At 48.0% G+C, this 26,147-nt stretch overlaps 2 protein-coding genes across 9 annotated transcripts in view; both read left to right on the top strand.

Moving 5' to 3' along the window:
• Window positions 1–5,709, top strand: part of Slx4 (SLX4 structure-specific endonuclease subunit) — a 26,352-nt gene extending 20,643 nt beyond the window's left edge. For 5 of the 8 annotated variants that reach the window (XM_021185621.2, XM_029470754.1, XM_029470755.1 and 2 more), the window contains 3 exons: window positions 3,124–3,226; window positions 3,822–4,235; window positions 4,638–5,657. In XM_021185621.2, coding sequence (XP_021041280.1) covers window positions 3,124–3,226; window positions 3,822–4,235; window positions 4,638–4,989 — 869 coding nt within the window. In that variant the 3' untranslated portion in view covers window positions 4,990–5,657. Of the gene's footprint in view, window positions 1–3,123; window positions 3,227–3,821; window positions 4,236–4,637 lie in introns of all 8 variants that reach the window. The other 3 variants (XM_029470758.1, XM_029470757.1, XM_029470756.1) reach the window with 3 other exon arrangements.
• Window positions 5,710–8,382: 2,673 nt separating this feature from the next.
• Window positions 8,383–26,147, top strand: part of Nlrc3 (NLR family CARD domain containing 3) — a 27,286-nt gene continuing 9,521 nt past the window's right edge. The window contains 8 exon segments of the mRNA XM_021185479.2: window positions 8,383–8,549; window positions 16,173–16,269; window positions 16,271–16,410; window positions 16,508–18,257; window positions 19,259–19,345; window positions 22,211–22,294; window positions 22,805–22,888; window positions 24,454–24,537. Of these exon segments, the coding sequence (XP_021041138.1) occupies window positions 8,501–8,549; window positions 16,173–16,269; window positions 16,271–16,410; window positions 16,508–18,257; window positions 19,259–19,345; window positions 22,211–22,294; window positions 22,805–22,888; window positions 24,454–24,537 (2,375 nt within the window). The 5' untranslated portion in view covers window positions 8,383–8,500.

Below are 26,147 nucleotides of genomic sequence, written 5' to 3'. Positions count from 1 at the left end.
GGCCAGCCTGGTCTACAAAGTGAGTGCCAGGACAGCCAGGGCTATACAGAGAAACCCTGTCTCGAAAAACCTAAAAAAAAAAAAAAAAAAAAAATAGTTGACTGTACTGACTGGCACATGCCTTTTAATCCCAGCACTCTGGAGGCAGAGGCAGAGGCAGGCATATTTCTGTTAATTCAGGGCCAGCCTGGTCTTCAGAGTGAGTTCTAGGACACCCATGCCTACTCAGAGAAACCCTACCCCCACCCAAATTAAGTATAGAATTACCATAATCAGTCTAGGTAGGGTGATGTACATCTGTAATCCCAGAACAGGACATAGAAGCAGGAATATCAAGAGTTCAGATCAACCTAAAGTACATGGCATGACAAAACTTTATCTAAAGAAAAAGAAAGGAAGGAAGACAACAGAACATGTATAGGGAGGAAGTGCAGTCCGTAAAGTGCAAGCATGAGGGCTGGCGTCCAATCTCCAGACCCCACATTAGAAGCTGGGCCTGGTCACACACGGTTGTGATCACCACACGGGGAGGTGAAGACAGGGACATCCATGGGGCTCACTGGGCAGCCAGCGTTGGAGCTTCTCATGATTGTACACACACTCATACACACAACACAAGTAACACCACAGAACCCAGAAACTCCAGTTTCACCCAAACTAGTTGAAAACTGGGATTCAAATAGATAATCATTCATTCCTAAGAGCACCAGTCACAGCAGCCAGAAGATGAAAACACCCAACACAGTGGGACGTTGCAGATTGACACGTGCTGCCTGTGTAAGACTTAAGTGTGACTTAAGGTCACAGGAGCTAATCACACTGCTCACTCATTTCTTTCCATAAAATACATAAAATAAAGAGGGCTGCAACACAGACTGGAGCTTTCCCAAGGTGGAGGCGAGGCAGACTGCTCACCACATACAAGGTTCTCTTTGGATTCAGAACTAGGTTGCCCAGTAATGTAAACACCATGTGGTAGTTAGTTCACTTTCAACTTTTTACTTCAATCTCTTGTTTTTTAAAGAAATGGGACAGTGTACCGTGTACAACACAGTGAGTACTTAGCATGCATGGTGGACTCCACCCAGCATCCAGACACAGCTCAAGCGAGGAAGGTGTGGGGGAGTGTGACCCCTGGCCCCACCCCAGATAGAAGGATGTTACTTCCCATTCATTCCAGTCTTTCAGAAAAGTGCAAAAGCCACAGCCCCCTGGCAGGGAGGACAGGACACCAGCTCTACTGGACCACCATGCGGTCACAGCCATGCTGAAAGGGAGTGAAAGCAGCCACCTGCTGCTTCCTTCTCAAATCCCCAAGGGCACTGGGCCGCTGACAGTGGTTTGAGAACCCCAGCACCCCACTGAATCTGCATTTCTCCCAGAACCAGGCAATACTCAGAACCACTGCAGGAGACTGAAGCAGACTTCCAGGCTTTCCAGGCAAACACTGAAAAATGACAGGAGGCGTGTTCAGCCTCTGCAGATAAAAGGAGAGGAGGGGGCTGGCTAGCTCTTCCCATCAGTCTTTTTTTTCTTAGGGCTTTGTTGTTGTTTTGAGGCAGGGTCTCCCTCCGCGTTCCAGGCTAGTATGAATTTATAGGAAGTCCCAAGTCTCAGCTTCCAAAGTCCCGGAGTTACAAATGTGAGCTTCAACCCCCAGCTTGTGGTTATAGCAGGTGGAGTTTTGTTGTGTGTTTGGCTCAGGCTTTCCTAGACATTGAGGAAATTCTTTTGCCTAAACTCAAGTTTTGAACCAGTAGACCTGGCATCTCCATTAATCTTTTGTTTTTCCAGACAGCTCTGACTGTCCTGGAACACTTTCTGTAGGCCAGGCTGGCCTTGGATTTAGGTATCCCCTGCCTCTGGCTCCTGAGTGCTGGGATTAAAAGGCGTGCGCCACTACTGCCCTGCACGCCCTTCCCCCACCCCAAGCATTTTTAAGAGGATATACATACAATGTATAATCTTTTGCAACTGACTTCTTAGTACAAGATTTCAAGATTCACCTCTTTCCTTCTTTATTTTATCTAAATACTGTATCCATTCATCCATTAGTAGACAATTGGGTTGGGTTGTGGTAATTAATCCTGTTTTGTGTGGACATAAATTTCACTTCTGATACAATTAGGTCCAGGATTGAGGGTCATGCTGTAACTGTGGTTAGTGTTTTGAGGAACTACCACACTTTCCCCACAAGATACTGCTTCATATTAGGTCCCTACCAAGACGTGTGTGAGGTGAAAGTTCCAGTCCCCCCACCCCCCACTCCTGCCAACACATCTCATGTTTCCGGTCTCGTGGCTATAAAGTGTTACTGTAGTGTGTTTGGTACCTGACGGCTCCTGCTGAGTGCCTTTTATATATCTTTTATGTAGTTTAGTGGCCATTTGGAGAAATGCTTGCCCTGTCCTCTGTTTATTTATAATTATATTGTTTTTTTTCTTTCATTTACTTATTGTGTGTGTGCATGTGCGTATGCCACAGTGTACAAGCAGAGGTCAGGAGACAGCAGTGGGCGTTGGTTCTCCCCTTTCCCTGTGTGGTTCCCAGGAACTGAACTGAAGTTATCAGCCTTGGGGGTTGGCACCACTGCTCACTCACTTACATCTCCCTAGCTTACATTGTCTTTATTGTTGAGATAGGAAATTGAGATGAGTATGCTAGCTTGAGAATTCTCAGGGCTGCCAGTTGTCTCCGCTGTCACTACACGTCAGAATAGGAGCCTGCTCACTGGCATTACTGTTGTGTACATGGTGTGGTTCTTGATAACTGCTGTATATTGCATTCCAACGGGAAGGAACAGCTCAAACGGTGAAGGTGGTCTCCTTGGGCATAGTGTTGGTTACCGTCTGTCCTTTTCTTTTCTTTTTTTTTTTTTTTTTTGGCTTTTCGAGACAGGGTTTTTCTGTGTAGTCGTGGCTGTCCTGGAACTCNCTCTGTAGCCCAGGCTGGCCTCGAACTCAGAAATCCGCCTGCCTCTGCCTCCCGAGTGCTGGGATTAAAGGCGTGCGCCACCACGCCCGGCCCCGTCTGTCCTTTTCATTGGTGACACTTCCAGGGCAAGAGGTGGTAGCAGACCCATGCCTCTTACACCAAGTCATGTGCTTCTCATGTTTTATCCAGAAGGTGCTAACCAGAAAAAGAACTTGCCTCCCAAAGTGCCTATAACTCCAATGCCAAGGTATTCGATCATGGAGACCCCGGTGCTGAAGAAAGAACTGGACAGGTTGGTAGTGTTTCTCCAGACTTCCTTTTAGGTGGGCTCCTGTGATGAATAATGAGGCCCAGGAAGCAGAATGACCCAGCACCTGGTCCTTCAGGGCTGGGAGTTGCAGCTGGCCCTTAGCTTGGGAGGGAAGTTCTGCAGTTTGATCTGCCCAGGCTTGAGTAGGGTAAGTGGCTGGGCTTTTCCTAACTCTTACCAGATGTGTGCTCCAGAAAGCTAGCAAACAAGACGCTTGTAGGTTAGGTCTTCCTGCTCCATGATGGTAGAAGTGGAACCCTAGCCGTGCCAGCCAAGTAAGGAGACTTCATTTTGTAAAGCAGTGTGAAAACTGTCCCATCCCAAGCAGTGCTGCTCCTCAGTCTCCGGTACTCAGTGAAGTCAGTGCTCTCACTGTCCCCAGGACACTGTGGCGACATCTCTGGCACGGGTAGCCTTTAGGGAGGCTTAGTTGGCATGTGGCCACATGGTTGGTTTTGCATGCCCGAGAGAGTCAGGCTTGTAAGATTTCCATCCACTCAAGCCCGTTACTCGGCAGCAGAGTGTGGTGACGGGGCTGCACTGTTGGACGCTGAAGTTCATCTGTTTCCACACACAGGTTTGGAGTCCGTGCTCTGCCCAAACGCCAGATGGTTCTAAAACTGAAGGAGATTTTCCAGTACACTCACCAGACTCTGGAGTCAGACTCTGAGGATGAAATCCAGTCCTCCCAGATACCCGCAGAGGTACCTTGTAGCCAGGCATCTACCACTGAGACCTGCAACCCTTCAAGGTCAGGAAGTTACACCCAGCTCATGGCCACTGCAGGTCTTAGGACTCAAAGATCCAAGGGCCCTACTAAAAGCAAGAGTCTTCAGCATCAAGAGAAGCAGCTCAGTGAAAGTATTTCTCACCCAAGCAGGTTGCCAGCTGGGGAGCCTTCACATCCTGATGGTGACGCCCAGCTCCCAGCATCCCAGGAATCCATGGCTACCTCTGTGGACGGCAGTGACAACTCCTTTAGCTCTAAAAGGTAATGGAGGCAGCGGGGTCAGTCACATCATGTGTCCTTTGAGTGGTGGGTCTGAGAGGGCTTTAGGGAAGCATAATGGCCAGTGTCCAAAAGTACATTGATGTCTGGGCTTCTCTAGGAAGCCCACATGGCTTAAACGTCCATTCCCTGAGTCTCCACTACAGCCTAAGGAGCCCTGTAGTTTCCTTATATGCCTGAGCTTTCTGGAAGGGGCTGGAGGAAGCAGGTCCCACCTATACTGGCCTGGACAGGGAACCAGGAACCACAGAGACCTTAGAATACCATCAAAGAGTCCTGTCACATGTCAGGCCCAACAAAACCATGAAAATAGTCATTCCCTCAGAGGGCTCCGGTCTTGGGGGCTGCAGAGAAGGGGTCACATAACATCCTTGTTCTTTTCAGCTCCTCTGCTGAGTTTGGAGCTGCTTTTGAGTGTTCAGGTGAAGATGAGGACGAGGAGGTCGGGGTCACTGCATCACAGGCAGCAATCCAGGCCGCAGACACAGAGGAGGCAGTGAGGCGCTATATCCGTTCTAAGCCTGCCCTGCACAGGCAGGTCCTGAGGTACCAGCCTGTGGAGTTGGCCGAGCTGCAGGCTGAGCTGAAGCAGAATGGTATCCCTGTGGCCATGGGCAAGCTGTTGGACATCCTGGACACTCAGTGCGTCACCTTCACCACTGCTGCAGCCCGAAAGGAGAAGCTCAAACACAAGAGACGGCAGCCCTCAGGCCGAAAGAAAAAGGATCAGAAATGACAGAAATGGCCTCCACCCAGTAGACCTGCCAGAGGGCCTGGGCACCTAGCATAAGTCAGGCCTCCACAGTATGTCATAGGATATGGGCCTATGTCTGTGTAAAGGACAAGAACTCCAGCGTACTTTCCTGCACTCCAGCTCCATGTGTCCCCCTTGGACTCAGAGCACACCCTCCCCTCTCAGTCAGTGCCAGTTTTCCCCCTTTGGCCCAACCAGGGTCCCCATCCTGTGTGTTCCTGAAAGGCAGTGGGCCACACCAGCGACCCGAACAAGACCCGAGCCTTCTTCACTTGCCTCTCTGTGTCCAGCACACCCAAGCACAGCTGCCCTATAGTATATTCTGGGACAGGCAACTGGGTCCAGCCTTCTCAGCATTGAAACCAGCCCAGCCGCCATGGTAGACCAGACACCGACGGACGGCCTGCACCCTGTGCCTGTCCATATACTTGCCACTATCACCAGCGTCCTACAAGTAGGGCTCAGCACAGCTATGAAGACCCTCAAAGTAAGCATGTTGTTTGTGGGCTCCACCCATTTGTGTTAAGCCTCTTTGACCCAGTGTGGACTCTGGGACCAGAAAAAAAACAGAAGTTTGGGTTTTCACAGTCTGTGAATGACCTTGTGTCATTTAAATACAGTGAAGTTGTTTTATATAATGTGAAATAAAAACAAAGAAGACTTTATTTAAAAATAATAAATAAATAAATAAATAAATAAACTAGAACTCCTCTCTGGGAAAACCACAGGGAACACACAGTGAGCTTGGGCCCCCTGTTCTGCTGCCCACCAACACCTTTGCGCGTGTTCTTATTTTGGGGTGCCAGGACTGCTTACTGTCCACTGACCAACGGTTCCGCGAGAACATTGTCTCTGTGTTCATCACACTAGTGGGGTCCTCACTGGCACTAACTGCTGCTGCTGCTGCTGCTGCTACTGCTGCTGCTCAGGGAAGCAGGCCAGGGACAGTCTCAGTCAACTGGAGTGTCACAAGTGCCAGGCTGGGCCTGTTGGACCTGCTGAGTCAGCTTGCCTTGTTAACACCGACCTAGATCTGTGTGTCCAGGCTATGTGGAAAGAAAGGTCAGCCAGCCATTCTTTTAAGAGCTAGAGTGCAGCTTGGTGATAGAGCACCTGCCTCGTATACCTAAGGCTCTGGGTTAAGTTTCTAGCACTACAACAAGAAAGCTATGACATCAAGAACAGATTCCTGGGAAAGAGTTATGAGGTGATCTCGGAGGCCAGCAGTGCTTAGGGAGGTGAGAACACAGCTTGGTGTTTGTGGAATGTGTCCTGGTGGTGGTCAACCAGAGAGAAACCATTCCTGCGTTTGATGGCCAGGCAGGCAGTTGGAAGCCAAGTGCCATGGGTAGTCCAATGATAGATTTCTGAACCCCTTATCACTTACTCACTTATTTTAAAACAGCCAGTTGCTGCCTCTGGAGGAGGGTAGGTTAAAATGAACGTAGGCAATGAAGGTGTGGCCACCATCCAGAGCAGCGGCCAGTAAGCAGGGACCTTCTCACAACACACCCTGGCTCCAGCATCACAGCACTGGGCCAGCTGATTGAAATCAGGGTGCATGGCTGCCTCACCCTTCGGCGATGCTGAAGCTACATGAGCACTGGGACTACTCATTGATTAAAGTGAGGAGGAGTCCTCTTCCAGAAACCACACTGCCCTCATATGGTTAGCACAAGAAGTTCTTAGCCCCAACACGGAATGTGTGCTGAACACAATTACATCATACATATCACCAGATGTGGTCTGGGTAATGTGACCAGACCTCTAGCCTGTTCACTTCTGTGGTCCAGCCCTTGCCATGGCCTAGGCTTGTCTGTGTTGAACCACAGCCAGCTTGGATAAACAACCACTAGCTCAGGCAAGGAAACCATAGGAAAAGGCCCCTGACTGCAGGCTGGAAGCCTTACACTCCCCAAGTTAAGAAGAACTGAACCCACTAACTGCCCTGCTGTTTGCTCTCAGGTAACAAAGTCTCAGAGTAAAGAAGATCCTGGAGAAATGTGTGTACTTGGGCATGTGTGTATGCATGTGCACACACACACACACACACACACCAGAATAGCCCATGTATGGGGCTGGTGGCCATTACTGGGAGGAGAGGAAGGAGCTAGCACTAGGATGTTCCCCAAGATCCTCAGGAAGAAGGCTGTTTCCTCTCCTGATAGATCTCTGGAGGAGGCAGGCTGAGCCTCTTGGGCCTCTTAAGTGTAACAGGCCCACAAAGCACCTTTGCTGCACCCCTTGGCCAGGACTATAGCTCTCTGCTTCCCCTGCTTAGAGCCTCCTCAGGCTTCCCATGGTCTGCCACTGTGTCCACAAGTTCCAGGCCTGCTCCTCTGTGCTCAGTAGGGAAAGAGATGGGCGGCAGACGTTCCAAAACAGCATTTCTAACCTAGCACCAAAGTCCTACCTCTCCATGGGAAACAAAGGTCCGCCACACGCCTCCCGCACCCCTGCATGCAGGCTGCTCTCAACATCGGAACTCAACAGATGCTTGAGAACTCTATGCTTGCTGAAGAGCCCAAGGCCCTTGGTCACTTGGCTACCACCTCGTCTCCTAAGTCAGTCAGAGCTGTCACAGTAAATGGCTTCCTCGCCCCCCCCCAACTCCCCCATCAGTAGAAGACATTCTAAATGGTCCATTTATTGCAAGCTTTTTTTTTTTTTCTCTTTTGATCACTCTCAGCCACGTCCTTGTCCTAATCCTTTCTTCTGCATCTGAGCAGGACACCTACCTTCCTGCTGTGAATAGCTGCGTGCTGCATTCCAGGGTCCACTGACTCATGGGGATAGGGCTAGGTCAGAAGCACCTCTAGGGTGAAAAACGTGTTCTAATAAGAGGAAGGTCACTGGGTATCAAACCCTGGAAGTGTGCAGGCATTCCGGCCCCACTGACTATCTCTCAGCAGTGTGACCTAAACCCAGGTGCTGACCTCCTCCCTGCCCCCTGCTTCCCCACCCCCCACCTTCTGATGGAGTCTGTTGTTGGATGGAGGATGACATGCCAATAATTTTGGCACTGTACCCATCCCAAGCACATGCTGTGAGGATGCTAAGTCCCAGAATGGAGATCAACATCACTTCCCTACTCTGGGGGATGTAACAGAACCAAAGAGGTGAGCCTGGGGCCAAGCAGCTCACCGATTTGTCAGCGAGGCTGTTACCGATTTGTCAGAGAGGCTGTTACCGATTTGTCAGAGAGGCTGTTAGCTTTTAAAGCTAGACAGGAAGGAAGGTTGAGGTGGAGGACAGGAAGAGCTGAGGGGCTGCAGTGACAGTGGGTGGGCTCCTGGGGACTGCAGGATGTGGTAGGTCTGTCACTCCCAGCCCTGGCGTGATCAGTGTGATAAACTCCCCTGATCTCTTTAGAGGTTTCCTCAGCTCTGGACAGACCAAGGCCTCAGCCTCAGCTGGCCTGCCACTGACTACCCAAGGCATTCAGCCATAGCCATGGCCTCCCGCTCACTGGAGCAGAGCTGTGCCCAGGAGCATGCAGGCGGAGCCCTTTAGCACCCTGGAGCAGCCACAATGGCAGAAAGGTAAGCAGCACCCAGAGCACATCAGTGCAAGGGAGGACTCAGGACCAGCTGCTAGGGAGGGCAGAGGCTCTGAAGGCCCGAGGGCATGAGGAGGCTACAGAGTGCTGAGCCCTGGGTGTCGGAGCTGCTGGGTCTGGATGCGTCAGTGTCTGGTAAACTCACTTGTGCCCAGGATGATGATCCACAACGAGTTCTAGGGGAGAAGACCCAGCTCCGTTTTCTTGGTGATAGCATGGGCGGAGCAGGATGCATTGCAGGTTGTTGCAAGTAAGCAGCACCACGATTGGAACCCTGTTCCTCCAAGGCTGCGATCCCAAGCAGGTGACCCTCTTCTTGTGTTCAGTTGCCACCTGTAAGTGGAGTCACAACTCCAGCACCTACCCCAAAGGTCAAGGGACACGTTGCATACAACTCCCAGCTTTCCCATAATACCCCTCCCCCAGGGCCACTCCTAGCCACACCCTAGCGTTAGTTAAAATTTGTCATTCTGAGACTGCTAACCAAGGGAGGCCTCTGTAAGAGGTGTAGCTGCAAAGCCTGGTGACTGTTAAACACAGGGAGTGTTAGCTATGGTGTCCACCTATGGACAGGCTTCTAGGCCCTGGGGCTCCTCCCGGCTCCCCTCCACCCCCAGAGGTTCGTATTTCCTTATCACAGGCTCACTTTGGCCATCCTGCAAAGGTTGTATCTACTTTGCTGCTGGGAGGGCTAGATCTACCTGCTTGCTGGTACTCCAGGTCAACGCTGTGGTGTATCCTTAGGGCAGAAGTTACTCTTTCAGGATGCTGATCTCAGAAACCAGATAGTTGCTATGGTTGCTAAGTCAGGCCTTGGGAGGGAGATAAGGGTAAAGAGTAGGTCATACAAAAAACCCAAGGTACTGTGTGTGTGGCCAGAGATATGAACAGTGCTACCTCCCCCCGCCCCATTCCCACCCTAGTCAAGCTAGGTGGGGCAAGGCGGGCATTTGGAAGGGACTCACCAGGCTCATTCCGGGTCTGTGGCCCTGGCAGAGAAGCATGGCACAGAATAGACTCCACCAGACATAATGCTTTGCCAGAGTCAAGAAGCACTGATCTAAGTCCTTTGAAAACATGGTTGCCTCATCCTCTTGTTTACAACAACCTTATTGTTTAGCAGCAATAAGATTGGTGGTGGGCACCCAATTACAGAAGGCAATAGTTGCCTTGTTCCATGCCCTGACAACACCCTACTAGAAAGCATCCTGACCTTTGCCATGGACAGGCTGACAGTGATCTACTTCAGTTGGTCCAACTACATTTGTATTTCTGCACAGTTGCCAACTCCAAAAGTCAAGTTGTACCTTACAGGTAGTGCTTAATCAATGTGTAGAAACTGGTACCCAGAGGTCTCTTGTGCTGCCTCTCAGGCAGAAGCAACCCCAAAAGTGACTATTTGACATCTCTTGTTTCAGACTGGTTTGTCCAGATTTTAAGTTCCCTGGAAATGGAATCCCAAAGCATATTCTTTTGTGGCCAACTGTGGGGGCATCTGCGTGATAGGCTGGGCCAACTGTGCAGGCATCTGCGTGATAGGCTGGGCCAACTGTGCGGGCATCTGCGTGATAGGCTAGGCCAGTGGTTTGCACCCTTTTCATGTTTCCCATGCTACTGTTGATGGGTATTGGTTGATTTTACTACTTTGGCTAATTCTGAGTCAAGCTGTCAAGAACATTCTAGAACCTGTGTCTTGGTGGAAATACATGCTTATGATCCTAGATCTATCGTTTTCATCTCCTTTAGTGATGTTTTTAGTGCAGAGGTTGCAAACTTTTTGCTAAGTTCATTCCCAGTGTTTGATTTTTTTAATGATATCAGTTTTGATTTGGTTGTCGTGAGCACGTGGACTGTTTATGAGCACTAACCCTGGGTCCAGAACCCTATCAAACTAAGTCATCAGTTTTTTTTTTTTNAAGTACACTGTAGCTGTCTTCAGACACTCCAGAAGAGGGCGCCAGATCTCGTTACGGATGGTTGTGAGCCACCATGTGGTTGCTGGGATTTGAACTCTGAACTTCGGAAGAGCAGTTGGGTGCTCTTACCCACTGAGCGATCTCACCAGCCCCCTAAGTCATCAGTTTTAATCATTTCTTTATATACAATTTTGAATTTTCTGTGTCTAACTATAGCTGTGAATGTCTTATTTTTTTATCATTGTGATACTTTCTTCTGTGTCTCCAAGTGTCTGTATCTCAGGTTTTAGTTGTTTACTACTGTTGTTGTTGTTGTTATTAATTAGTGTGTATGTACACACATGCACATATGTTTCACTGCATGCATGTGGAGATCAGAGGACAATTTCAGGAATCAGTTCTCTCCTTTAATCTAGGGCCAGCACTCTGGTTGTCATATTTGTGCAGCAAGCACTCTAAGCTGCTTTGCCAGCCCCATCCTAATTTTTAAAAAACTAAACCATCAAACAAAACATTATGCTTAGTGAATAGAACTAAGGATTATATTCTATATTATTTAATATTTTTTATTAAAATTTATTCATTTATTATATGTAAGTACACTGTCGGTGTCTTCAGACATGCCAGAAGAGGGCATTTGATCTCATTACAGATGGTTGTGAGTCACCATGTGATTGCTGGGATTTGAACTCAGGACCTTCAGAAGAGCAGTCAGTGCTCTTATCCACTGAGCCATCTCGCCAGCCCCATATTATTTAAATATTTTAACGAATATGTATTACTTTCATAATTCTATAAGCAATCTAGTGAAGTATAAATGAGAAGCAATGCCTCTGCCTCCCGAGTGCTGGGACTAAAGGCGTGTGCCACCACGCCCGGCTCTAATTTGTATTACCATCTGAAAACCATCTTTTTAATATAATCTTCCTCAATGTTAATTAAACAACTTGAGTTTGATTATGAGACTATAATTAGTCTTCAACCCTGTCAGAAATCCAAGAATGAATTAAACATTACCTGAAGATATAGGAAGCACAAAACATAGCTTCCAAAACATACACAATTTGTAGAGACAGCTGACTACCTGGACAGTCCCTCATTCCTCAAAACATTGGAGCATCTGTCTTCAGCCTTCTGGCCTAGAACCATCGAACAGACCTTGAAATGAAGCAGGAATTATGAAGGATTTGTTTACACTGTCTTGGCAGAGCTAAACTGTCAACTATCCTGTATCATGTGTCCTTTCCTGGACAGATTTTTTTTTTTTTTACCTTTTTACCTTTTTTTACCTGGTTTATTTGTTTATTTCTTATTAGATATTTTCTTTACATACATTTCAAATGCTATCCCAAAAGTTCCCTATACCCTCCCTCCACCCTGCTCCCCTACCCACCCACTCCCACTTCTTGGCCCTGGCATTCCCCTGTACTGGGGCATATAAAGTTTGCAAGACCAAGGGGCCTCTCTTCCCAATGATGGCTGACTAGGCCATCTTCTGATACATATGCAGCTAGAGACACGAGCTCTGGGGTGGAGGGTGGGGTACTGGTTAGTTCATATTGCTGTTCCACCTATAGGGTTGCAGACCCCTTCCGCTCCTTGGGTGCTTTCTCTAGCTTCTCCATTGGGGGCCCTGTGTTCCATCCAATAGATGACTGTGAGCATCCACTTCTGTATTTGCCAGGAACTGGCATAGCCTCATACAAGACAGCTATAACAGGGTCCCTTCAGCAAAATCTTTCTGGCATATGCAATAGTATCTGGGTTTTTATCCTTATTTTTATTGATGGTTCTTAAACACTTTAAGCTCCCTTGTAGCTCAACTACCAGAGGTAGTAGAAAAGAAAGGATACAGGGTGGGGGAGTGGACCTGTTTAAAAATGTTTCTTTGAAGCAACTACTGTCTATGTCTGGAAATTGTCAGTTCAGTTCACAGGACAGCAGCGGCAGCTCAATTCATTAGTAAACACTTCATGGAAGCACCAGCATTCCAGTTTGGTAGTCTCAGATTATCAAAAGCGGTCATACGACCTAGCAAAGACAGCCAGGCCTCAGCCTCTGCTTGAGTCAGCAAGAGGGACTTGTAGGGACACCAGGAGAAGTTCTTGTCTGTGTCTCTCTCAGGGAAGCAAAGATCAGCAAAGACAAGAAATTCACAAAAAATATTCCATTGTTTTTATACTAACTTGTATTTCAACCATCTATGTGTTAAGACTGCTTGGTCTGGAGAGATGGCTCAGATGTTAAGAGTCCTTGCTGTTCATGCTGAGGGCGCAAGACTTGTTCCCGGCTCCCACATGGTATCAATTCATATCCACTTAGAACTCCAGTTGCAGGGCACCTGACACCTTCTTTTGGCCCCCACAGGTAGTGCACAGACATGGTGAATATATGCAGGAAAAGTACTCATAACACATAGAATAAATAAATCTTAAGAAACAGATCCTTAACCCTGCCACATCCTCATCACGGCCATGGCGTGGTTTTCATATTTACCAATTAAAAACTCCTAGCTCAGCATTTTTCCTTCTGGATTTATAGACTGTTTCTTTTCAACATTTTAGCCACTTATTCCTATGAATTATACCCTCCTTGTTTCTTTGTTTTGTTTTGTTTGTTTGTTTGTTTGTTTTTGAGACAGGGTTTCTCTGTGTAGCCCCAGCTGTCCTGGAACTCACTTTGTAGACCAGGCTGGCCTTAAACTGAGAGATCTGCCTGCCTCTGCCTCCCGAGTGCCGGGTTTTAAAGACATGTGCCACCACTGCTGACTGCTTGTATTTTTCAAAAAGATTTATTTGGGGGCTGGAGGAATGGTTCAGTAGTTAAGAGGATCCCAGCACTGAGCGAGCAGTTCCGTGCTGTCTAACTCTGGTTCCAGAGAATCCGAAGCTCTCTTCTTGTGTCCATGTACACCAGACATACACATGGTGTACATATGCAGGGAAACCCTTACATACATAAAAATTAATACATCTATACTTCCAGCACTGTGGGACACAGAGGCAGAGGGATCTCTGGGGTTTTCTGGCTGCCAGTGTATGTCAGGTTCAGTGAGAGAGCTTGTGCCAGTGAGTAGTGCAGACTATAATGCAGCAAGATGACACCTGGAGACACCTGGAGACACCCGGCACCCTTGCTTGGCCTCTCCAGGTGTGTGTATCACACAGACCTGTGAGCATATACCACACACTAGCTATCGAACATTCACATAATTTCACATTTTAGTAGTTGAATGAATGGATGAATAAAAAAAGATATAGTCTAGATAACAGATAATCCTCCATTTCTTTTAAGGAAAGGTCTTGCTATATAGCCCAGGTTCTTTTCAAGTTTGTGTTCCTCCTGCCCCCACCTCTAAAGTGCCAGGATAAAAGCCATATACCACCACACCCAGTGACCCAGTTTTCAAACCATGGTCTCCATCTTAGATCAGCATCCATGCTCCCAGCCATGCGACCTTAGGAAAGCCACCTAACCTTGGCTTCTGTCTATGAAATAGCAGAGGTAAAGGGAAGGAGGGTCTTCATTATAAGTAAATTGAATGATGCAGATATGGAGCTCAGCCGAGTGCGTGGGATGTAGTATGCCTGTGGGAAACATCACACAACATTTGCTGAATGGTGATAGGAACAGGGCATTGTTCCCAAGAGGAAAAGAAAACTAACGAGAAAACTGACCAAATATTATACCTAACCATTCTATACAGAACTACTCCCAGTATACACACAGCAAAGGCTGCTGGCTGGCACTGCTAAAGGGGAAAGAAGACCAGTCACTAATGCAGGGACATTGTTCAAAGTGAGTGACAGTTCAGAAATAAGATAAAATGTGGGGCTGAAAAGATGGCTCAGCATTCAAGGGCACATATGGGTTCATGCTATTCTTGCAGAGGACCAATGTTTAGTCCCAAGCACCTGCCATAACTACCCATGATGCCAGCTCCAGCAGGTCTGGCACCTTTCTTCTGGTCTCTGTGGGCACACACATGCTTGTGCACAAACCCACAGAGACACAAACCCACAGAGACACACACAGACCACACACACACACACACACACACACACACACACACAGATATTATTTTAAAAGATTTATTTATTCCTATTGAAAAAGCCTCAAGCTTGAAGAAAACTAACATAGGAGTGATGTACCAACAAAATGCTTAGCTCTCTAAAATACAATGAAATACAAAAATTCTTTTACACCAACAATTTTCAGAGTGACAAAACTATTTTGTAAGTGCTTAGATGCAAGTAAGAATTTCCAAGCTCTAGATGAGAAAAAAAAATAGGGTTTTACTAGTGACACTATAAAAAGATCTATGTATTAGCACAAATCCAAACAGGTAGATGCGGCATCGGCCTTGATCCACCTCCCCTCACACCCCTACTTCCAGACTTTCCCCTCCCACCCCCACCCCTGGCTCTCCCCCTTGGTTTAACACTTAGCAAACTGCAAAAGCAAAAGCCAGAGGATTTTATAGGAGGAGAGAGAGAGTGGTGCCATCTTCTGGCAGCCTTACATTCCCAGGTTAGTCCATCCTCTGCCAGCCTTACATTCCCAGGTTAGTCCAGCTCATTGGACTTAAACCCCAACCCTGTGCATTTATTGGCTCTCCACACATGTTGAATGGTCACCCTTCTTACTGATGACTTTTTAGCATCTTCTTTATGAAAATGTTCCTGCTGAGTTAACTGACACCAATCCCTAGTGCTAGTCCAAAACCAGGGGTCTGTGACCACAATCACCTTTTCAGCTAATCACTGAGAACCCCGGGGCAGCCAGCACTGGCCAGATTGTTGGCAGTTAAGACAACCATTCCCAGGTCGTCTTAGGCAGGGCTGCTGCCAGCAGTATGGAACTGTGATGTCTGCTTACCCCATCTCCCGTGTGTGGGTGACTGGTCTCTGCCTTCGAGTCCCTCAGGGACTGCTGTGGCCCCTGTACCTGCTGAGGAGGAACATAGATGGGGCAGGGTGTGGGAGAAGAGTGTGAGCAGGTGGGATATGCATGGCTTTACCTCGTGCCAGCTCCGTATCACTGTCCTTAGCAGTGAATGGTGCTTCCTGCAGGCCGAGAGCCAGGGAAGCTGAGAGAAGTAGCTATACTGCTGCTCTGGGTTTTTGTTTTTGTTTTTAAACTTAAACGACTCCTTTTTAGAGCAGTTTTAGGCTTACAGAAGAATGGAAATGGGTACAGAGTTCCATACACTGCTGCCTGAGTACCATACTCCCCATACAGGGCTGCATTTGTTACATGAAGACCCTCAGGTTGTTAACTTAGCTGACACAACATGATTACACAAGTCCAGGTGACTCTAGGGCCCCCACTTGCATAATGCAGTGACACCCACCCACCATTGTAGAGTCACACAGAGCAGGACCACTGCCTGCGTTTGTTGCGCCCCTGCTCCCCGCCCCCCACCTTGTCACTTCCCCTTCCATTCTCTGCCTTTCCCAGGATGCTTATTAGACCAACTCTGCATTGTCCCCTTCCCAGACTGCTTACTTATTCCACCCAAGAGTGTCATCATTGCCAGGTCACAAATGAGGAAACCCAGGTGTAGAGTGGGGTGACACAGCCTATCTGAGGCCACCCAGCTAGCAGGTGTCAGAGCCAGAGTCCAAGTCCAGAACTCCAAGTCCTGTTCACTTGGCCCTGGCATCTTTATGATTATTTTCCCTGGCCAGGAGACAACATAGGTTCCCCAGGGTCAGTCCTGGCTCTGTATTCACAACTTCTGGCTGCAAACACAGACTCCACGAGGAAGCAAGAGGTGTGGACAGACAGAGACATGCCTGGCCTACAGTGCTGGCTCTCCAGCTGAGCAGGTGAAAGCCCTTGTGGATCTGCTGGCTGGGAAGGGCAGTCAGCTGCTACAAGTCCGGGACAAAATGCCAGACTCCCCACTAGGATCCCAGAGCAATGGTAAGTCTTCCATGAAGTGGGCATAGACAACACGGGAGGTATCTGAACCCTCTCCCCTTGCCCTGGCACCTTACCTTTCTTGTCCTGTGTCCTGCAGAGTCAAGGATACCGAAGCATTCTGAGGCTCTGCTGAGCAGGGTGGGAAATGACCCAGAACTGGGCAGCCCCTCACACCGGCTGGCCAGCCTCATGCTGGTCGAGGGCCTGACAGACCTGCAGCTAAAGGAGCATGACTTCACACAGGTGGAGGCCACGCGTGGGGTCTGGTGCCCTGCCAGAGCTATCACCCTGGACAGGCTCTTCCTGCCTCTGTCCCGGGTATCCATCCCACCTCGAGTCTCTCTCACCATTGGAGTGGCTGGCGTGGGCAAGACCACGCTGGTGAGGCATTTTGTTCATTGTTGGGCCAGAGGACAGGTGGGCAAGGGCTTCTCACAGGTTCTGCCCTTGACCTTTCGGGATCTCAACACCTATGAGAAACTGTCTGCAGACAGACTCATCCACTCCATCTTCTCAAGCATTGGGGAAGCTAGTCTGGTGGCTACAGCCCCAGACAGAGTCCTCCTGGTCCTGGATGGCTTGGATGAGTGTAAGACACCCCTGGAATTCTCCAATACCATGGCCTGCTCAGACCCAAAGAAGGAGATCCAGGTAGACCACCTGATCACTAACATCATTCGAGGCAACCTCTTTCCAGAAATTTCTGTCTGGATCACCTCCCGGCCCAGTGCTGCTGGTCAGATCCCTGGGGGCCTAGTGGACCGGATGACTGAGATTCGGGGCCTTACTGAGGAAGAGATCAAAGTGTGTCTGGAGCAGATGTTTCCTGAGGAGCAGAACCTCTTAGGTCAGGTCCTTAGTCAAGTGCAGGCCAACAGGGCTCTGTATCTGATGTGCACTGTACCAGCCTTTTGTAGGCTCACGGGGCTGGCTCTGGGTCACTTGTATCGCACCAGGCTGGCCATCCAAGACATAGAGCTGCCGTTGCCTCAGACCCTGTGTGAGCTCTACTCTTGGTACTTTAGGATGGCTCTTGGTGGGGAGGGCCAGGATAAGGAAAAGGTAAGTCCTAGGATCAAGCAGGTGACCCAGGGAGCTCGCAAAATGGTGGGGACATTGGGCCGCCTGGCCTTCCATGGGCTGGTCAAGAAGAAATACGTGTTTTATGAACAAGACATGAAGGCATTTGGAGTGGACCTCGCTCTGTTGCAGAGCACTCTGTGCAGCTGGCTCCTGCAGCGGGAAGAGACCCTGGCCTCCTCCGTAGCTTACTGCTTCATTCACCTGTCTCTGCAAGAATTTGTGGCGGCTACATATTACTATAGTGTATCCAAGAGGGCCATCTTTGACCTCTTCACTGAGAGTGGCATGTCCTGGCCCAGACTGGGTTTCCTCGCCCATTTCAGGTGTGCAGCCCAGCGGGCCACACAAGCTAAAGATGGGAGGCTGGATGTGTTCCTGCGCTTCCTCTCTGGCCTCTTGTCCCCAAGGGTCAATGCTCTGCTGGCCGGCTCCCTGTTGTCCCAAGGTGAGCATCAGAGCTACCGGGACCAGGTGGCTGAGGTCCTACAAGGCTTCCTTCATCCTGACGCTGCAGTCTGTGCGAGTGCCATCAATATTTTATACTGCCTAAGTGAGCTGCGGCACACAGAACTGGCCTGCAGTGTGGAGGAGGCCATGCGGAGTGGGACCTTGGCTGGGATGACCAGCCCCTCACACCGCACTGCTCTGGCCTACCTCCTGCAGATGTCTGATATCTGCTCCCCGGAGGCTGACTTCTCCCTGTGTCTCAGCCAGCGTGTCCTCCAGAGCCTGCTGCCCCAGCTGCTCTATTGTCAAAGCCTCAGGTGGGTATGGGGTTCATGCAGGGAAAGACCAAAGGAGAAAGACCCACTGGAATGGTTCCTTGCTTCATCGCACCCCTTTCCCTGTAGTCTGCTGAGATTGCTAGAGTTCCACAGCTGGGTGCTAAACCATCATAGCAACTGATTTTGTTCTAGAAGCCACAAGTCTGAGGTCAAGGCGTGGGCAGTACTCCCATGAAACCATGTCAGGAGGGTTCTTCCTGCCTCTGGAGCTCCTGTGGGCTAGCAGTCTTTGCTGCTTCCTATCCTCCTCTGTCGCATGACCATCTGCTCCTGTGTCTTCACAGGACACTCAATTTTCCTAAAAGGCCATTATCATACTGGAGTATAGGTCTGCCCTATGTCAGTGTGATATCCTCTCAGCTATTGCATCTGCAGTGAGCTTACATCCATATAAAGGTACATTCTTGAGACAGCAAGGTTAGAATTTCAACATGGAAATACAACCCAACTGGGACCAGGCACTGTGACTCATACATGCAGTCCCAGCAGTCAAAAGGCTGAGGTAGAAAGACTGCTGAGTTCCAGGGCTACATAGCAAGATTTTGTGTGTGTGTGTGTGTGTGTTCATATATAAAACAAAGACTGTATAAGTAGTGTTGGCAGAAGCTTCACCCTCAGCCATACTCTGAACCAAGCAAGGAGAGAGGAAAAGATGTAGAAAGGTCAGGACCTGAGAGGGGTTTTGGCACCTTTAGAAGGAAAGCTAGCCACAGTGTTCTACATAGGTACATGGTATACAGAGCTGCTGTGACAACACACTGCAAGATGCCACCTAAGAGGAACAGCACAGTTCGCAGGAACCGCCTCAGGTCACCTCAGGTTACATTAGGCTACCCCACAGAGAAGTCTGAGCCCAGTGAAGACGTGAGGCTAGACGTTTGCGCTGAAGCAATAGGACCACAGTAAGGCTGAGAGGCGGCACAGGCCCCGCCCTGCTCGTGGGCTGCAGGACTACTCACTGTCATGGCTCCCCTGCCCAGGCTGGACAACAACCAGTTCCAGGACCCTGTGATGGAATTGCTGGGCAGCGTGCTGAGTGGGAAGGACTGTCGCATTCGAAAGATCAGGTAACACAGCCCCTGGTGAACCTGCCCTTTCTACCATGGTCCCTTTCTGCTCAGTTAACCAGTGGCACCCCAGAAATACTTCTCTTTTTAATGTGTGGCTTAGAACACAGTCTGCTTTTTCTCCCCTTTTGAAAGTGCCAATGGATCGGGTACCTGGTCTGTAAGGAGAGGGAAATGACCAGGGAAGGCTTGGACTCTGCCAAGCCCTCACTGTGCTGCCCTGACTTGAGCATTATCTTCTGGATGCTTCTCTCAATATTTACTCTCTGATAATATTCTGAGCACAGGGTTACATCTTAGGTAAAAGTTTAAAAGCTTAACATTTAACTTTTAATTTAAATAAATTTTAAGGTGACATTTTAGAAATGTTTTTAGGTTTATGTGTATGAATGCTTTGCCTGCTTGCTTCTTGTGTCCACAGATGTCAGAAGACAGTGTCAGATCTCCTGGATGGGAGTTAAGGATGGTGTGGGCAGCCATGTGGATGCTGGGAATTGAACCCAGAACCTCTGCAGGAATAAATGCTCTTAATAGCTGAACCTTCTCTGTAGCCTCAAAATCTCTTTTCTTTTTTGACACGGAGTCTCATGTAGTCCAGTTTTGCCTCAAACTCACTATATAGGTGAGGTGAGCCTGAGCTTCCATCCTCCCAGTGCTGGGGTTACAGGAGTGAGTGTGCCAGCAGAGCCAGCTTACGCCATGCTGGGGTGGAACCCAGGTGTCATGCAAGGCAAGCACGTCACCTACTTGAGCAAATCCTCAGTCTGTTTCCAACATTTAAATTTAAATCTGGGTGCGATGTACATGCCTATGATCCCAGCACTCTTGAGGCTGAGACAGGAGGATTGCCTGGGCTACACATAATGAGGTCCTATCTCAAATAAAATAAAATCACATTGCTTACGTTGTAATTAGAGAAAAGTCTGTATGCTGACTTAAATGCTTACAAAATGTCACACTTTCAGACATAAGCAACACTTGGAGTCGTGGAGAGATCAGTGTGGAGATGGTTGGTAGGCTCTGGAGAACTGTGGAGGAATTGTAGAGGAGAGGCTTAGGGAGGAAGAGGGTACTGGCTGTGCCTTGCTAAGGAAGGATGAAAATATACCTGCTCTGAGAGAGAGATGGTCTTAACAGCTTCTCATGTCTGTTATGTCTCACAGGCAGTTCTAGGCCTTCGGCTCATGACAAAATATCCACCATTAGTGTTGGTGAAACTGAGGTTCAGCAATGATTCTGAAGACAGCCATGTCTACCACGCTCATGCTTTCCCTTCTGGTCCTCAGAGACACTAGTTTACAATGTCCACATTACTGCAGAAAAACACACACGGCTGTTTATGAGATATTATTTATACATAAGTCCTGGGCCAACAAAAGTGGGCTGGTCTTCAATGATTTTGACACTGGAGGGCAGGGAAACAAGGTCTTCTGTAGTCCAGGCGGGCCTTGAACTCAGGATCCCCAACCTTCCAAGTTCTAGAAAAACAGGTGTGTATCACTATACCTGGCTAGTATTCCGATTTGTTTATTTGTTTATTTTTGGTATCACTATGCAGTCCTGGCTGGCCTTGAACTCACATGTAAACAGGGCTAGTCTCTGTCTGGCCCACAGAGACAGGCCTGCCTCTGCTTCCCTAGTGTTGAGATTAAAGGTGTGCACACTATACCTGGCTCAGACTTATTTTTAAGTGATGGAACTCATTTGAAAAGCGCCAAATAAAAGGCACGAAGGGAGAACTGTTGGCATTGAAGGGCCTGGTCCACTTAGCTTCCCTTCGCCTTCCTGGTGGCCCTGGTACCAGGATCCTGAACTCCTTTGGAAGACACTCCATTCAAACATTGCAGGGATTCTCGTGGTGAGCTCCATCCTAAGCTGTTGGCTACAGAACTAAATTGTTCTCAACTCAGGAAGCAAAACTGAGTGCACCCACTGTATGCCTCTGGAACTCCTTTCCAGGCGCAGAAAGGCGAACCTTTTTTAAACTTAAAAGTTAATTTTGTGGTAATTTTCTGCCATCTGTTGTTTTGTACTAGAGGAAGGCTAGTGCCATGCTCTGCTCAGAGTGTTTGTATTCGTCTCTGAGCACTATCTCTTTTTCAGGAATTTCATAAGCTAAGGGTACTTGGACTTCACCATGGTTTGGGGCATTTGAACCACAGAAACCACCAGCAGCATTTGATATTTTGCTTTTCCTTGAGAGCCACATGAACATTATGCCACTGGTTAGAGTCTATATGGAAGAACTCTTTTTAATATCAGCAAATCTACTGGATTTGCTTTTTACTGCAATTCAGACTTTTACTGCATTTATTGTATTTGTGCTAGTCTCCCCCTCTCTATTCCCCCCCCAATCTCCCTCCCCTCCTCTCTCTCTCTCCTCCTCTTTCTCTCTCTCTGTGTTGTAAAAATGCACACACCACAGCACCATATGTGGAGGTCAGAGAACAACCATAAGAGTCAGTTTTATCCTTCCTTTATTTGAGTTCTGGAGATCAAATTTAGGTTGTCAGGCTTGGTAGCAAGTTCTTTTACCCACTCAGCCATTTTCCTGGCCCCAAATGCAAGACTTCTAACATCTTGACTGCACATTTGTAAAGTATGTATTGTGCAAGGTGCTAGATGAATTTCCTTGGGCCCTTTTGTCAGGATGAAGACCGTCTGGCCCACTCTGACTCTATCTTCCCAGGCTCAGGGGTCTTCCTAATCCTGACTTTCTGCTTCGCAGTCGCTTTGTCTCTGCTCATATCCATGTGAGTGATGTTGGGAAAGCAAGGGTTAATCATGAGCCTAATATCAAAGAGGAAGCAGTGAGTCACAGCTTGAAATAAGCACTCCCTCCCTTTTCTCCCTTTCCTCTGGCAGCCTGGCTGAGAATCAGATTGGTAACAAAGGAGCCAAAGCCCTGGCCAGATCTCTCCTGGTTAACAGAAGCCTCATCACACTGGAGTAAGTAGGACCCTCTGCGCCCCTGGAATAAGAGACATTTAAGCTGTCTTCTGTCTTTGACATACCTTGATTTTCTCCATGCCTTCTCCCACTCCCAGACTCAGCCCGTTTAGAATAGTCAGTGGCTGAGCTCTTGCAGACCACGTATCCTTCCAGGAAAGCTGAGAAAGCAAACTCACTGATTGTCTCCTGAACTTCATTTCACAAAACACTTGATTTTTGACCCTGACCTGGAACTCTTTGTTATCACCACACTTAGCTCACTAGACCATCACATCCTGTTCTCTTCCCTCATCATGTGGGGCTACTTTGGGGAACTCCTTTGCATCACACACACACACACACACACACACACACACACACCCCACATACATGATCTCTGCCATGGTTTCATCAAATGTGAAATCCTTCATCCCAATTCATTCCCTTTATGATCATAGACATAAAATGTTGGTGTCATTTTTACCCCTCTTTCCACCTCAGTAGTCTTTCCTTCACTTGTTTTACTAGCCTCCGGAGTAACAGCATTGGACCACCGGGGGCTAAGGCTTTGGCTGATGCTCTGAAGATAAACCGAACGCTAACTTCTCTAAGGTATGTGGCCCCACTTCTGGCCATGGTGGCAGGAAAGGGCCCAGAAAACAAAATCCTGGCTACAGGAGATACTGTAAAGTGGGGAGGATTAAACATGGAGGCTTTGGGATATGTCATCAAGCTTCATGTCCCAGATTCTCCCAATTCTGTGTGCTGCTCTAAGTCCCCAAGGTTTCTCAGGACAGTGAAAAGCCTACAGAAGCATCCAGAAGATGACATTGGGTATAGTTTGCTATGTCTCTTTTAGGAGCCTGTGGATGTATCTGTCTAGTTGAGGGTATACTACTGTTCTCTTTTCTTTTGTTTTTCTACTTATTCAAAGGAAAATTTTGTTGTTCTTGTTCTAAAATAGGGTCTGGCTAGGTAGCCTTGGCTGACCTGGAGCTTGCTATGTAGGCCACACTACAGTTCCACCTGTCTCTGCCTCCTAAGTAATGGAATTAAAGGTGTGCACTACCACACCCAGCACCAGGAGAGTGTTTTTGTCTGGTTTGTTTTTTTTTTAAAGACAGGGTTTCTCTGTGTAGCCCTGGCTGTCCTGGACCTCACGATGTAGATCAGGCTGACCTTGAACTCAGAGATCCACTTGTCTCTGTCTCTCAAATTCTGGGATTAAAGGTGTGGGCTACCACTGCTTGGCAAGGTTGATTTAAATTTTTTATTGAAATTTAATTCTATGCAATTTTATCATTTTGAAGTTTATCGTTCACTAGCACTTTGTACATTCACAATATTATGCAGCTACTACCTCTGTCTAGTTTCAAAATGTTTTTGAATGTTAGTATTTGCTTTCTTCCTCCTCTTCTCCCAGCCCTTAGCAAGTTTTCTACTGATTTATTGATTCTGGACATTTCATATAAATGGAGTTCTACAGTAAGAGCTTTGTGTCTGTCTTCCTCAACTAGCATAGTGTTTTCAAGTTCATCAGCACTGCAGCATATTGGTATTTTCTTGCATTTTATAGCTGAATAATATTCCACTGTATGGGTGGAGCACCGTCTGCTTATCCATTCATGTGCAGACAGGCATGTAATGTGTCTTTTTTCACATTTCTATCCAGCTTCTATCTTTTGACTATTGTGAATAATGCTGCCTGCAACATTTGTGTAGAAGTATTCAAGTACCTGTCCTTTGTCCTTTAATCCTTTGGAGAATATAGTTAGAAACAGAATTGCTGTGGCACATGCAAGTCTAAGTTAAGAACTGCCAGACTATTCCACAGAGGCTGGGCCAGTTGACATTCTCATCAGCAGTGTGAGGCTTCCAGTTTTGCCACATCTTCCCTGTTACTTGGGTGCTGTGGCTCTTGATTGTAATGGGAACTACCTTGACCTCACTTTATTACACCAGTAGGTAGCAGGGGCACTTTGTTTCTAGTTGTTGGGCAGCTACTTAGGGGTGATGGTCCTTGAAAAGGTCACATCATCATTGGTAAGTCTTTTCACAGAAGTCAGTTGCCTCCTGTCTTGGGCCTTTAAGACAGGTATGCCCACTGCAGTATGGGTTCAGGCCACTGCTGGGCATCTCTTGCTCTGCTGGTAACACACTCCTTCTTGCCTCTGTAGCCTCCAAAGCAACGTGATCAAGGATGACGGTGTCATGTGCGTGGCTGAGGCCCTGGTCTCCAACCAGACCATCTCCATGCTACAGTGAGTGGACATGACTCCCACTGCCCCCTCCCTTCTGCTGGCCTCTGCCTTGCTCCTGACAGAGAGAACAGGAGACAATCTTGAGGCTTTCTGACCTACCTGTATAGACTCTGAAAAGCATGATGTTACCTGCTTTTGCAGAGAATAGGTTTAGCTTTGGTTTTTCAAAACCTACTTTTTTTTTTTTTTTTTTTGGTTTTTCGAGACCGGGTTTCTCTGTATAGCCCTGGCTGTTCTGGAACTCACTTTGTAGACCAGGCTGGCCTCGAACTCAGAAATTCGCCTGCCTCTGCCTCCAGAGTGCTGGGATTAAAGGCGTGAGGCCACCACGCCCGGCCAAAACCTACTTTTAATGATGGTTCTGAAATGCTTTAACTTCCCTTCTAGCCCACGCCCACCAGAGGTCGTGGAGAAGAAAGGTTACTAGGATACGGGGCAGTGCACTTGTCTAGAAATTGTTCTTTGGAGCAAATCCCATCTGTGTTGTCAGGAAGTCAGAAGGTCAGTTTTCAGGATTCAGCAGTCGCAGCTTGATCCACTTGCAAATACTTTACCAATACTTTACCAGCAGTCCAGTTCAGTAGTGTCTGGATAGCAAACAGGAATCAGCAGCGTTGGCATAGCCTAGCACAAACAGCCAGGCCTCAGCAGAATCGGCACAAGTCAGCAGGAGGAACCAGCAGGGATGCCAGCAACAGTTCTTTGCTATGCCTCTCTCAAGGATGTGAAGATCAGTGAAACTGTGAGACTAAGGAGCGTTGCAAAGCTAGTTATGCAAGTCCCTGTCACTGTCCACTGAGTCCTATTTATATACTCCCTCCAAATATCACATGTCCTTCACGTGTCTTGCCTAAGCATGTGTCTGTCTTAGCAAACTTGACTCTGTCTCAACTGACATCACTCTGTCAATTGGCCAGAGTCCGAGGGAGTGACAAGAAGCTGTCCAGAAGTTTTTGGTGCATTTCTTTCTATGGAGTCATGAGAAACAGAGCTCAGCTATGCAGTGTAAGGTGAACCAATACATCCCCCCACCCCCCAAACCCGCAATGAAAACACAACTCAATTAATGAATACACGCTGTGCGCCTAGATTGGGCAGGTCTACTGCTACACTACCATCTCCTCCATCTATCTCCCTTAGAACTTGCGGTTTCTCCAGGCCATGTGCTTCTACTCCACTTTTCTTCTTCCTCCTCCTCTGCGTCCTCTCCCTCTTCCATTTTCTTCTTCTCTCCTCCCCCTTCCACTCCACCCTCCCTTTTTTCTGCCCAATCATTAGCTCTCCTTTATTTTACAAATTGAGGTGGGAACAGGTTTACCTTGTCCTTTTGTGTGCTTGCCTTGGCAATACACCATTCAACACAACTCACTTTCCAAAGAAACCATAAATTTCTATTTCAAATAGGTATGAAGAACTACTGAAAGCAAAACAAAACAAAACAAAACTTCTGCCAACCCAGAAAATCATCTGCACAGATGTAGGAAAAGAATACTGCACTCTTTTATTGAAAAAGCACTAAGCCGGTCGTAGTGGCGCACACCTTTAATCCCAGCACTTGGGAGGCAGAGGCAGGCGGATTTCTGAGTTCCAGGCCAGCCTGGTCTACAAAG

The sequence above is a fragment of the Mus caroli genome, chromosome 16 (genome assembly GCF_900094665.2).
Source record: "Mus caroli chromosome 16, CAROLI_EIJ_v1.1, whole genome shotgun sequence".
In the NCBI taxonomy this organism is placed as follows: domain Eukaryota; kingdom Metazoa; phylum Chordata; class Mammalia; order Rodentia; family Muridae; genus Mus; species Mus caroli.
Note: the sequence above shows the minus strand (reverse complement) of the source record. Positions and strands in the feature narration are given on the sequence as shown.